This window comes from Elephas maximus, chromosome 6 (assembly GCF_024166365.1).
Source record: "Elephas maximus indicus isolate mEleMax1 chromosome 6, mEleMax1 primary haplotype, whole genome shotgun sequence".
Classification (NCBI taxonomy): Eukaryota; Metazoa; Chordata; class Mammalia; order Proboscidea; family Elephantidae; genus Elephas; species Elephas maximus.
This window is the reverse complement of record NC_064824.1, coordinates 6,115,850-6,129,528: the sequence shown is the minus strand read 5'-3', so window position 1 is coordinate 6,129,528 and position 13,679 is coordinate 6,115,850. Positions and strand designations below refer to the sequence as shown.

Sequence of the window (13,679 nt, the reverse complement as noted above, 5' to 3'; positions counted from 1 at the left end):
ACACATAATAAGCCTGTAGAGTAAGACAGACGTGTGTTATAAGCCTCCTAATCAGTAGGAGGTCTGGTGGTGCAGTGGTGTTAAGAGCTCAGCTGCTGACCAAAGGGCTGGCAGTTTGAGTGAGCGACTCTTTGGAAACCCTGTGGGGAAGTTCTGCTCTGTCCTATAGGGTGGCTATGAGTCGGAATCAACTTGACAGCAGTGGGCTTTTTTTGGTCTTACTGTAAGGTCCGTGCACACTAGAGGCTGTACTCTTTTAAAGATTACTTGCTATGCTTACTACTTCTTCCACCTACTGGAAGACTGCTTTTCTGTTTTCATTTCCCTGACCTGTAAGCACAGGAAAAGTGTACGTGCATTCCTGTGTGTCTGAATCTTTTTACATTTGAACTGTTGTTGTTGGGTTTTTTTTGGTGTGACTTTTGTAAATCTGTTGTCACCTTTCCATCTCTCTCTCTCTCACCTCCATCCACCGTTGGATCTGGCAGAAGAAGCCTGTGAGGAGGAGATACGAACCCTATGGAATGTATTCTGATGACGATGCCAACAGTGATGCTTCGAGCGTCTGCTCTGAGCGCTCGTACGGCTCCAGAAACGGTGGTATTCCCCACTACCTGCGGCAGACCGAGGATGTGGCTGAAGTGCTCAACCACTGTGCAAGTTCAAACTGGTCAGAAAGGAAAGAAGGGCTTCTCGGCCTGCAGAACTTACTGAAGAGCCAAAGAACACTGAGGTCAGGGTGGGGTAATGCTTGTGAGCCACGCTTGCATCCCATGTTAGACTCATCAGGCACTTACTCTGAATCCTTATTGTTTATGGAGTCCTTACAAAGTTACAGGTGCTGGTGCAGACACGGACAGTACTGAAATGACTAAGACAGTTCTTACCTCCCACAGGCTTTGAAATACCTGGCAGATCATTTATATGTGTATATGTATATATATATTGATTATTTTGTTGTGCTTTAGATGAAAGTTTTCAGCACAAATTAGTTTTTCATTCCAAATAGTTTATAATTTATTAGGTTTTATGAAATATTTGGTTCCCTTTAGTTCCCCATTGTCCAGTAGGTATTGTTATTTGAGAAATCTTGGTACAGTTTGCAATTCGGGTAAAAAAAAATGTTAAACTCTACAGGTTGGTACTGTTCATTACACTTGAGAGTCCTGGAGAAAATGATTGTAGTCTCAGTGTAAAATCTTCATTAGTGACAGAAGAAAACAAACCCATTGGTTTTGCTGTTAGGATGACCTTTACAGAGTCAGCAGGAATTGTTAGTAGCAAGTTGTTAGTAGCCTAGTGGAATGTAGGCTTGAGGCCTGTGTATCCTGTGCAGATTCACAGGCATCATTTGGGTGCTGGTGAGGACAGCATGTTTTTTTCTCCGTGCACACAGTTTTCTAATACCAATCAATTAATTAGGAAGCACAGTTTCTGTTAGGTGGTTGTCTTATCTAGTGCTGTTATAACAGAAATATCACTAGTGGATGGCTTTAACAAATGGAAGTTTATTTTCCTCCAGTTTAGGGGGCTAGAAGTCCGAATTCAGGGCACCAGCTTGCGGGGAAGGCTTCCTCTGTTGGCTCTGGAGGAAGGTCCTTGTCTTCTGTGCTTCTGTTCTTGGGCAGTCTCCATGTGGCTTGGCATCTCTCTTCCCCTGTTTCTGCTCTGCTTGCTTGTTTAATCTCTTTTATATCTCAAAAGAGAGAGACTCAAGTACACCTTATACTAATCCTCATTAACAAAACAAAGGCAACACACTTCCAAATGGGGTTATAACCACAGCATAGGGGTTAGGATTTACAGCATGTTTTGGAAGGACACAGTTCAGTCCATAACATTCCACCCTTTGGCCCCCAAAATTCATATCCCTGCCACATGCAAAACAGATTCACTTCATCACACCATCTCAAAAGTCTTAAATAAGCTCCAAATCCAATAATCTCATCTTCTGAATCACCTAATTCAAATATAAGTGGGACTTTTAGGCATATTTCATCCCAGGGTGAAATTCCTCTTCATGTGTAAACCTGTGAAATCTAGAATACAAGTTGTCTGTTTCCAAAATACAGTGGTGAAACAGACACACGGTAGGCATTTCCATTACAAGTGAGAGAAATTGGAAGGAAAGAAGGGAGAGAGGTCATCAAGCGAGTCCAGTACCCAGCAGAACAAATTACATTAGCTGTCAAGGCTTGAAAATTATCCTCTGTTCTCTGAGACCATCTGGACAGTGGCCCCACCTTCCAAACCCTGAGCATTGGCCACACCCTCTGGATTCTGAATGGAGGCCCCTTGGCCCTGAGCTTCAGCTCTGCCTTCCAGGCTATCTTGGCTCCCTCAGCTTTAGGTGGCCCCGTTCTTCCACCCTTTGGGTATGGCAGCCCTACCCGCCTCAGCTTTGGGCTGTGACTCCATTCCCGTGGCACACCCTAACAGCAGCCCCACAATGTGGAACCAAGTTGGCAGAGATCCTACTCTTTGAAACCTTGGAGGCTGTGGCCCCACCCTTTGAAACAAAGAAGGCCTTGCTTTCCATATTTCTTCCAACAGTTCTGCTGATCTCTGAGCCGCTCCAGGAAAGGTCCTTTTCATATGCAGCTCCTTTGGCATGTTTCCTGCCTGTAGAATTCCAAGAAGCAGACAGCATTCTTTCCTTTTGTTTTTTTCTCAGCCCCCTTCAGTCTAAGCTGAGGGGTTTTCTGCCCTGGTAGTTGGTTAGAGATCATCAGTCACAGGCTTAATCTTTTTAACAAAAGATTGTAGAATCACATCCTTGGTGACCATTTCAGGACACGCATCCTTGTCTCCTCCAGCTTCTCTTTCCTGGTTCCTTAGATATCTCCATGTGGCTTGGAGTCAGTCTTCCCCCATATCTGCTTCTTTGGCTTGTTTCATCTCCTTTGTACCTCAAATGAGATTAATTTAAGACGCACCCTTCAGTGATCCTACCTCATTAACATAAGAGATGATCCATTCCCAAATGGTATTTTATCCACAAGCGTAGAGATTAGGGTTTACAACATGTATTGGGGGGGGGAGCACAATTCCATCCATAACAGTGGCCAAGTCAGCTGTTAATCATAACAATAATTATGACTGGAAACTAAAACTAGAAAAACAGCTTGACTGTTGACATTCTTTTACAAACAATAACTTAGATTGAGCCTCAAACTCTAGTTCCTCTGCATTTGTGTCCATTGAAACAACTGGTTTTGTGACTTGAAATTTTGAAATGCATAAAATTGAGTCACTTGTGCCATCTTAGCCTTACAGACTAGCCTTTGAAGATGGTTACATTGTGCAATTCCAAAAGTGTACCAGCTCATTATTAAAAATCATTACTGTTCATGTTTGTCTTTATGTATAAAGATGTTTATTAGAGCATTTTTGTAAATGTGAACATTTGGAAATAACCTCAATATGTAATAGTAAAATGACAGTTAAGCATTTTTTTAAAGTATTTCGTCAATATTTAGTTACCTGGTCCTCAGAACAATCCTTCACAGTTGGTGACATTATTACCTTGGTTTTACGGATGAGGAAACTGAGGCACACAGGTTAAATAATTTACCCAAGGTTAAACAGTTAAGTGGTGAAGACAGGAATTCTCACACTACAGTTCTGCTCTTAATCACAATGAAAAAAATTTTACTGCTGTGGGATTCTATTTAAAACTGTGGGATTATTTTTAAGATATTGTTAAATGAAAAAAGTAATGTACAGAATTTTTAAATGTAAATACGTATATATATAGCTTAGAAATGTACATAGTGAAGAGATAATAAATTAAGTACTCCAAAATAATAACAATATTATCTCTAGGAGCACGTATTATACATTGAAAATGTGTTTAGACCACAATTCATCAAATCTAAGGCACCATTGATTGACTTGCCATTTTATATCCCTCTAGGAAGAAATGCTCCTTAAACCATTATAATACTAAAGTGTCATTGATTATAAGATGAATCTCAATTAGAGATTTTAAAATATAAAAAAGTAGGCAATATAGAATACATGAAGAACAGTATATTATATCCTTTGTATTTTTTTTTTTTTTAAGATTAAAAAAAATTATCTGTAGACTGGATAAGCTGTCATAGATGGAAACCTTCCATAGATACTGTAAACGTAAGTGAGCTTGACTAATGGGTCAGGACGGTCAGAGTGTGGCTTTTCAGTCAGTCAGACACCCACTGCTGTGTTAAAGAGTAGGACTGAGCTCCATAGGGTTTTCTCAACTGTGAACTTTACAGAAGCAGATGGCCAGACTTTTCTTCTGTGGTGCCGCTCAGTGGTTCAAACCGCCGACATTTTAGTTAATAGCCCAGCTGCAAACTGCACAATGCAGGGACCCTATTCTGACTACATCCTACTGTAGTTATTCTTGCCCCTCATTGTTCCATTCTGTTCATGAAGATGTCATGAGAGGTTTTGACATTTGCCTGTAGATAATCTGTGACAGTCTAGAGATCTGTCTAAAAAACGAAATGTTGTAGTTTTTTTTTTTTGTTAACTTTTATTGAGCTTCAAGTGAACGTTTACAAATCAAGTCAAACTGTCACATGTAAGTTTATATACATACACCTTACTCCGTACTCCCACTTGCTCTCCCTCTAATGAGTCAGCCCTTCCAGTCTCTCCTTTCGTGACAATTTTGCCAGCTTCCAACTCTCTCTATCCTCCCATCCCCCCTCCAGACAGGAGATGCCAACACAGTCTCAAGTGTCCACCTGATACAAATAGCTCACTCTTCATCAGCATCTCTCTCCAACCCATTGTCCGGTCCATTCCATGTCTGATGAGTTGTCTTTGGGAATGGTTCCTGTCCTGGGCCAACAGAAGGTTTGGGGACCATGACCGCTGGGATTCCTCTAGTCTCAGTCAGACCATTAAGTATGGTCTTTTTGTGAGAATTTGGGGTCTGCATCCCACTAATCTCCTGCTCCCTCAGGGGTTCTCTGTTGTGCTCCCTGTCAGGGCCATCATCGGTTGTGGCCGGGCACCATCTAGTTCTTCTGGTCTCAGGATGATGTAAGTCTCTGGTTCATGTGGCCCTTTCTGTCTTTTGGGCTCATAGTTATCGTGTGACCTTGGTGTTCTTCATTCTCCTTTGATCCAGGTGGGTTGAGACCAATTGATGCATCTTAGATGGCAGCTTGTTAGCATTTAAGACCCCAGACGCCACATTTCAAAGTGGGATGCAGAATGTTTTCATAATAGAATTATTTTGCCAATTGACTTAGAAGTCCCCTTAAACCATGGTCCCCAAACCCCCGCCCTTGCTCCGCTGACCTTTGAAGCATTCAGTTTATCCCGTGTAGTTGTTTTTTAAGAATCTGTTTACTCCTGCTGTTCCCACTTTCTCGATTCTTAGTGCTTACCAACTATACATTGAGTAATCTCTAGAAATTTGATTACCGTCAGCCTAATCTAGATCGCACTGTTACCGTTATCGAAGGATCATTGAACCAACTGCCTTGTCTGCATGAGGGGGCATTACTCAGGGGTAATTTGAGGAGGAGATGACACTTACATCAAGCCCGAAGTAAAAGCGGGGCTGAGATAACATCGTTAAGGAAAGGCGAAGGCCACTAAGTTGAAATAAGTGTTCACTTTGTAAGTGAGATGTGCTGGCTTCTTCAGCCCTCGCAGCAGCCATGTGACGGAGCTTTTATCCTGTTTGACCAGTGAGGAAACTGAGGTTTAAAGATCATCAGAGTAGTTTGTCTGTAACAGAACTGAGATTAGAATCCAGGCCTGTCTAACCCTGAAACACATGCTTTTTTTCTAGTTCATTTCATTGCCTTTCAACTGTGGAAGGTGGAAAAGAGACATGGAATGAAATGAATGTGACTTGGCTCATGGCTTTGCCCCTCACTTCCGGATGTGTGTGCTGGGGTAAATCATTCTCTGAGTCCCAGTTCCCTCATCTTCAAGCGAGAGCAAAACTACCAGGGTTTCATGTTCTTGTTTAATTTCATCACGAATTAAGTAAGATAATTCATATGTGAAAAAACTTAGTTATATATAAATATAAGTTATGTAAAGCTTGTGTTGTTGACTAAAACTAAAGGATTTTATAGAGCAGAGCTGTAACAAATTACAGTGTTGGTCTATTACGTATAGATTCATTTATTTCCATTCTGTTTCCTCTAGTCGAGTAGAACTGAAAAGGTTGTGTGAGATCTTCACGCGGATGTTTGCGGACCCTCATAGCAAGGTGAGCCTGGGAATGATATCTGACATTCCTGTCTGCATGTGTACGTGAGCTGTGGAATATACTACTCAAGAGTGAGAGTTAATGCCCCATGGCACAGTTCAGACCTTATAAATTTAACACCAGTTTCAGCATTACTGCATGTTCCATCTTTTAAAAATGCAATTCTTAAAAAATCCAAACATCCATAAAACTTCAAGTTAAACTGGGCTTCAAGTAGGAATTACAGTGGAAAGAATCAGATGTAGTCTTGAATTCATTGAGCAAATATTTTTGAGTACCTTTTATTAGCCAAATAGTGTGCTAGGTACTAGTAAATAAGACTGTATTTTAATAGAGTATATTTTAAGTTGCAGTCATGAAGAAAATAAGTATATAATTTCTTTTGTCTGCATAGGACAGGAAAGAAAAATGGAAGCATTTATTTAGTGGATTTATTGAAGAAGAAAGTTAATTTATCCAAATAGAACTTTACTGTCCCCAAGAACTTGTTAGATCTAAAAGAGGGAGTCATGCAGCTGGTGCCCATACCTCCTGAGGACTGCGTTTTAGTAAGGGGATCCCTGCTGAGGAGAACATACCTCTGGGTGTGGGACAAGGCCTTTCTTAGGGGTGATGCTGGAGAGGAGCCCTTTACAAAAGGTTGCTTGGAGTCTAGATTTCCAGTGTCTACCGTCATTTGGGAGGAAGCCCTTAGAGGCTGTTAGATGCTTTTAGAGAAAGAAAACAGGGGTATGAGGATATAAGGAAAGTTAAAGGGTGAATATAGGGCAGAAACTAAAGTATAGAAACCAGTAGAACTTTAAATCATCATAAGCAAATCTCAGGTGCTTGACGTGCAGGATTAACTCTCTTATAGTTTTCCTGGCAAAAAAAAAAAAACTTCGAGTTCATGCTGGGATTAACTGTCTTATATTGTAGTTTTCCTAGTAAAAAAGATAACTTCCAGATATGCTGGGAGAAAGAAACGGGTGATAACTAGAGAGTCTAGCAGGCTACTGTGATCTCCCTGCCTTCCTTGTCCTCCTTTCCTCCTAGGAATTGTCCTTGAAGTGTCAAACATCCATTCATCCATCCAGACATTCCCCGTTTACTGGGTCCCTGCTCTGGGTTAGACATACAGAAAACAAGATACGGCCCTTGCTTTCGAGATGCTTGTGGGAGCTTAGGAAAATGAATACAGCGATCCTCCGGCTCCCCCACACACATCCCCCTCAACAGTTCTCTCACTCAATAGTGGTCTCCAGGCATGTGTTAAAATCTGTTAACTGATCCTCACAGCAAGGTTAACATTAACAGTAGTAATAAAATCCAAGAAAGGTTGAGTTTAAAGACCACATAGGTATCCCAAGATATGATCATCAAGGCTTTTCTCTAAGTTAGTCTTAAAAATAGTAAGAATCATAGTATAAGCATAATAAGATTTGCAACATAAGGGCTATTAGATAGTTTTGGACATTGATGAAATTTTCGTTACCTGTCACCTCTAGATTGCTGATTCAGAACCACAATGTGAGGATAAAGAAGGAAATTTGTTTCCATCAGAAGGCTCTTGTACAGTGAGTTTGGAGGTCTCAGTTTAGTTAATAATTGCTAGCTGCCTCTGAGCAAACCCAGCAGTCCCACAGCTGGGGCTCATTTACTTTCTCTTCTGCGTTGTCTCATGAGAGATCCCTGGTGCTAAATAGCGGCTGTGCCAGAGCTGAGTGGGTATGTGACTGGTGGACTGTGCCGGAGAGGCAGTCTCGTTGAGACGGTAGTCAGCACGGTGCTGCGTGGCTCTGACGGTGGTTCAGGGATATGCCGCTGTGGACTATTTCACCTTAGAGAGCGCCATGTTTACACAGCAGCATGGACTAATGTGAACTGTCAACACTTTTATTCAAACAATCATCTTCCGTTACTTTATCAGTATCAGAAATTGGCATATATGAAAAATAGCTGCCTAAAATGAAAACCTATATACACAATAGTGAATAGTTTTTTGGGCTCATCTTATAATAGTATTTGTTGAATGCTAGCTAATGAAAAAAAAAAGAAATGGTATAGAATTATGACATTTAAAAGATTTTCTTAAGGAAGAAAGAAAAATAAAGGCAGGCCTCCAGGAATAAACTCTATACTTTTCAGCAAAGTTTGTTCTTCTCTGTACTGAATTTTAAAGGCCTATTATGAGGGAAAGGAACCCCGGTGACGCAATGGTTAAGTGCCCCACTGCTAACTGAAAGGTTGCGGCTTGAACCCACTAGCCCCTCCAACAGAGAAAAGATGGGACAGCCTGCTTCCTTAAGAGAATACAGCCTGTGAAGCCCTATGGGGCAGTTCTGCTCTGTCACCTTGGGCCGCTGTGAGTCACAGTCAGCTGACAGCATACAACAACAACAACATATTGAGGGAGTGGGTAGTATTTTACCGGTTTATAGATTTTTCAGGCCCTTTAAGAAACTGCATGAAAATGGTATTAATTCACTGTGGACTAACATTGAATTTGTTTTGTTGCATGGCCTGCTTTGCGGTGGAATTCACAACAGAGAGTAAGTTCCGATCCTTTTTTCTTTATCTGTTTTATGTAATACGTACACCTTCTCCATGTGAATAGTCATTAACAGTGCTGTGAGAGTTACAAGAGTCTGGGCAAAGCCAGTGTGGGCATTTTAATCTTTTATAGACTTCAGTGGAAATCGTGAATTAAACATATGAACTGTATGACTGTCATTTGTGTCCCTTTTCTAGGTTTTCAGTATGTTTCTGGAGACTCTGGTGGATTTTATAATAATCCATAAGGACGACTTGCAAGACTGGCTCTTTGTCCTTCTCACACAATTACTTAAGAAGATGGGTGCAGATTTACTTGGATCCGTGCAAGCAAAGGTTCAGAAGGCACTGGATATAACAAGGTGGGTGGTCAAGGAGACCGTGTTAATGCGACGGGACTCTCAGGTGGCATCTTGCCATTCTCTTTCCGTACCTGTAGCCCGTGTCACCCACTCTCACGTCTACTATCTTACTCAGGGCCCCTGCTCTCTTGTTGACATGTTTGTTAACATGTCCCACCCATCTGTGAGGTCAAATACCCACATCTTCCTTGAGTTGGCGTTATTTTTGTGAATATTTGACATCTTTCTGAAGACCTCAGAGTATTTGACATCTTTCTGAAGACCTCAGCTTCTTAAAGGTTCCATTAGGAATATGTTGTAACGTGTCTGTGTATGATGCAAGGTTCCCAGTGGTCTGGGAACAGTGTCTGAATGGACAGTGGATTGGCTCAGACATTAATTACACACTCACAGCAGTTGGGGCTCTTCTGGCTGCTGTGAGAAAGGCTCAGAGACGTATGAAATGCCGACTGTACTGTCATTGTTCTGACGCCCGCCACCTATTGTTTGTGCAATTTTAGGTTGTCAGCATACAGGTACTAGAAGTTGTCTCAGGTTACTTCCCAGTAAAGCCTTGGTTGTGATTTTGTTGAAGAGGGAGGGGAATGTGTCACATCAGCAGGATTTTACAGGAAAAAGTAAATGACTCCACGTCACTTTGAAAACTGTAGGGGCAATGACTTTTCTAAGACTCAATTACTACAAACTGGAGAAATGCCAGTATGTATTGCTGTGTAACAAAAAAAAATTACCACAAATTTAATAGCTTAAACTGACACCTGTTTATTAGCTCAAAGGTCTGCAGGTCACAAGTCTGGGTGGGCTCTACTGGCTTTTATGCTCAGGGTTTCCCAAGGCTAACATCAAAGTGTTGGCCGGCTGGGGAGGCGCTGGGGGAAAACTTGCTTCCAGGCTCATTCAGGTTGTTGGCAGAATCTACTTACTTGTGGTTATAGGTCTAAGGTCCCCATTTCCATGTAGGCTGTCAGCTGGGGGCTGCCTTCTGGTCCTAGAGGCCACCTGCACTCCATCTGACTCTTTGAATCTCCCTGATTTCCTCCTCCACTAGCTAGAGGAAACTCTGCTCTAAGAGGGCTCATTGACTGGATTGTGTTCACCGAGGTAGCCCAGGATTAAAAACATCTTTTGCCTTCTAGTAGTTTTGACTCATGGTGACCCCAGAGTAGAACTGCTTCATAGGGTTTCCTTGGCTGTGATCTTCGTGGAAGCGGATCACCATGGCTTTCTTCTGCGGTGCTGCTGGGTGGGTTTGAACCGCCAACCTTTAGGTTAGTAGCCAAGTATTACATCTACAAAGTCACACGTTTGCCAGGTAACTCACATCTTTGTGGGCACGGTATCATCATATTCATGGTTTCAGGGATTATGGTGGAAGATCTTGGTGGTGGGGTAGAGGGAATACCACTGAAGCTCAGGCAGCTAGAACCATGAGCCCATTTTTAGGCCCTGATTGTTTTAGTTATTGCCCTGCAAATAATTCTGAGAAACCTAGAGTCATTCGTTTATTTATTTTTTGTTCATTTATTCAGTTCACAACAGTAGGGACTGACCATACACAAAAAACCATGTCAGCAGTAAGACATAAGATGCAGTGTTTAGGACATAGTTCTGGCCCATAATATGATTATGATTTAATAGGACAGCTTGCCATAACGTATGATGTGATAGCCACTATTGTGGTTTACATGCCTTTTAATCTAACTAGTTTTCTCTTAAAAGGTAAGAATGATACCTTCGGGGGTAAATCTTACAGACAGATTTTAAGAGACCTTTTTTCCCCAGTTTCACACCACTGGAATTAGACGAGACTTCAGATATCCCAACTGGAAGAAACCTTAACGTATGGCTCATCTCTGCCAGTTTACAGATGAGCAAGCTGAGACTCGGACATTCACTGATTTTCTCAGAGTCCACGAATGGCAAAGTATAGGCTAGAACCCAGACATTTGGTTTCCACCCAGAGTTCCTTCCACTCAGTCATGCAACCTTCTTTTAGAAGCCAAGAAAAATCCAGGGTCATTGTTAGAGATTTAATGTTTCCTTTAATTCATGTGTACTTGAATGATAGTGTTGGTAGTAGCAGCTTCTGTTTACGGAGTAATTTTACGTACCAGACACTAAGCATTTTACAAGCACTAAATTAGTCTTTACAGTTCTGCAGGTGGGTTCCTTTGTTTTCCATATTTTACAGATGAGGACACTGAGGCATAGAGAGGTGGTCGTTTGCCTAAGCACATAGTAAGCCAGAGCCAGAATTTGGCTTCAAAGCATATACCCTGTGCATCTTTATGACTTGCAGTGTTACAGAATTCTATTACCCAGAATAGATTTCCTTCTGATTTTCAGTGAATTTAAACCAATATACTCCATTAATGATAAGGCTTTCAAACTCCGTCACTCCTTTGAATGATAAAGCTCAGTGAAATTAGGGTGTGTTGTTCTACAGCAGATACCAGTGGGTTTACAGAGGTCTAGCCTGGGCTTGACCACAGGGGCTGGGCAGATACAGCTGATATAAATGAGAGAAGCAGGTCGGGGGAGGTTAGGTAGTAGGTTGCAGAGCTGTGGCCATGTTGGAATGGGGGCCCACTGATGCCAGGCTGTTCAGGAAAGCTCAGAAATGTGGATTTGTGCAACACATTTGAGAATTTTATCACACTCTAGAGGCCAAATAAAACTTGTGAACCAGATTTGTCCTACAGGTCAAATTTAGGTGAATTTGTGAGTGTTAAGATGCATTTCAGATTTTTAAAGGTGGTGGGAATATTAAGACTGTATTCCTAAACTTTGGTGATTAAGGAAATCAGTTGTATCCTATTAGTTCCCTGCATACCTCTTTCTTTTAAGAATCTTAATTCCAGTAGATTTGATCTGACTTTCTAAGGCATTTTCATTATTCCTTTCTTTTTCTCAGTACCTGAGATGTACAGATCCTTAAGCTTATCTAGAATCAGTCAGTGGTTATTAAAGGGGAGGGGGAGGCTTCAGTGACAACTGAGAGTTGTCCCTTGGGTTATAGACCTAATTGTCAATCACCTTTGGTTTCTTGTACTTTGGCTTGTACCTAACAACAAGGCACATTTCTAGGTTAAACACACCAGTTAAGTTACATGTATTCATCATCTACCCTTTGCAGAAGAAAGGAAGGCGTTTTGTGTGTGGTTTGTTGACCTTGTCTCTATAATTTATAGCCAGTATAAACCAAAAAAAAAAAAGTTGCCATTGAGCCAATTCCAACTCATAGTGACCCTGTAACCAAAAAAAAAAACCAAACCCAGTGCTGTCAAGTCAATTCCGACTCATAGCAACCCTTTAAGACAGAAAAAAACTGCCCTCTAGGGTTTCCAAGGAGCAGCTGGTGGATTCAAACTGGAGACCTTTTGGTACACAGGCGAGCTCTTAACCACTGCACCACCAGAGCTCTGTGGTCAGTATGAATCACTTAAATCCTAACCGTACCAGTAGAGAAACCAAGGACTGACTTAACTGTGAGTAGTGAGTAACATATACTTTGCTTCCAGGCATGGTTCTTAGAGCTTGCTGGGTACAAACAGGATGGTATTTGGTCAGATTTACTATTTTTTAGTCAATATAATGATACCTAGTATGTGCCTAGGTACCTAGTATGTGCCTACACTTTATATTTTTCTTTTAAATTATTTAATCTTCAAATCAGTCTGTGACATAGGTATTGGTTGCTTCATTTCATAGATTCAAACCTGTATAAAGATAAAGTTTACTATACTTTTTATTGTGTAGATTGAGAAGAGTCTGTGAGAGATCAAAGAGATCAATGTCATCACTTAGCTTCCGTTGTAATAGATGTTTTTATTATACTACCTTTTCTCTTAGTATGGAAGTTATATCCTCATTATCCACATAGGCTCCATGATGAGATTTTAAGCTGATACTAGTGTCTTAGTTAGCTAGAGCTCCTGTAACATAAATAGCACAAGTGAGTGGCTTTAAAGAACAGAAATTTGTTTTCTCACAGTTCTGGAGGCTAGAAGTCCAAATCGTGGACTTCCTCATAGATAGTGCCAAGCATTTCTTGATTTCTTGGCTCGTAGATGAACCACACATGGTGTCTGGGTCGTGCATATCTCTGTGTGCATATTTCTGTGTCTGATCTGTCCTTTTTGTAACTCTGAAGTGATTAGATTTAGAACCCACCCTACCCAGGGATGGTCTAATTAACATAACAAAGAAAACCCTATTCCCAAACAGAATTATATCCATAGATAGAGGAGTAGGATTCAAATACATATATTTTTCTTTGGGGATGAGGGGCTCAATTTAATCCATAACAACCAGTAATTACAGCATTTTAAGAGAGAGAACACTGACTTTCACTAGCCAAGAACCTCTGGGGGTTACTTGATTGAATCAGAGATGTGAAATGGCTACAAGAAATAAGACCTGTAACAGGCAAGAAATGAGCAAGAGAAGGGGCTCCTAGGTCCCCAGGCCTCCGCGTGTGTTTTGTAGCAGGATGGGAAGTTTTTCTTTGTGGGATATCTCACAGGCACTCTTGTGGTAGTGACTATACAAGATAAGAT

At 41.2% G+C, this 13,679-nt stretch overlaps 1 protein-coding gene across 1 annotated transcript in view; it reads left to right on the top strand.

The window, feature by feature from the left end:
* CLASP1 (cytoplasmic linker associated protein 1) overlaps positions 1–13,679 on the top strand; it is a 373,393-nt gene that overhangs the window by 293,666 nt on the left and 66,048 nt on the right. The window contains exons 25-27 of the mRNA XM_049889062.1: positions 489–733; positions 6,163–6,226; positions 8,957–9,120. Of these exons, the coding sequence (XP_049745019.1) occupies positions 489–733; positions 6,163–6,226; positions 8,957–9,120 (473 nt within the window). The remainder of the gene's footprint in view (positions 1–488; positions 734–6,162; positions 6,227–8,956; positions 9,121–13,679) is intronic.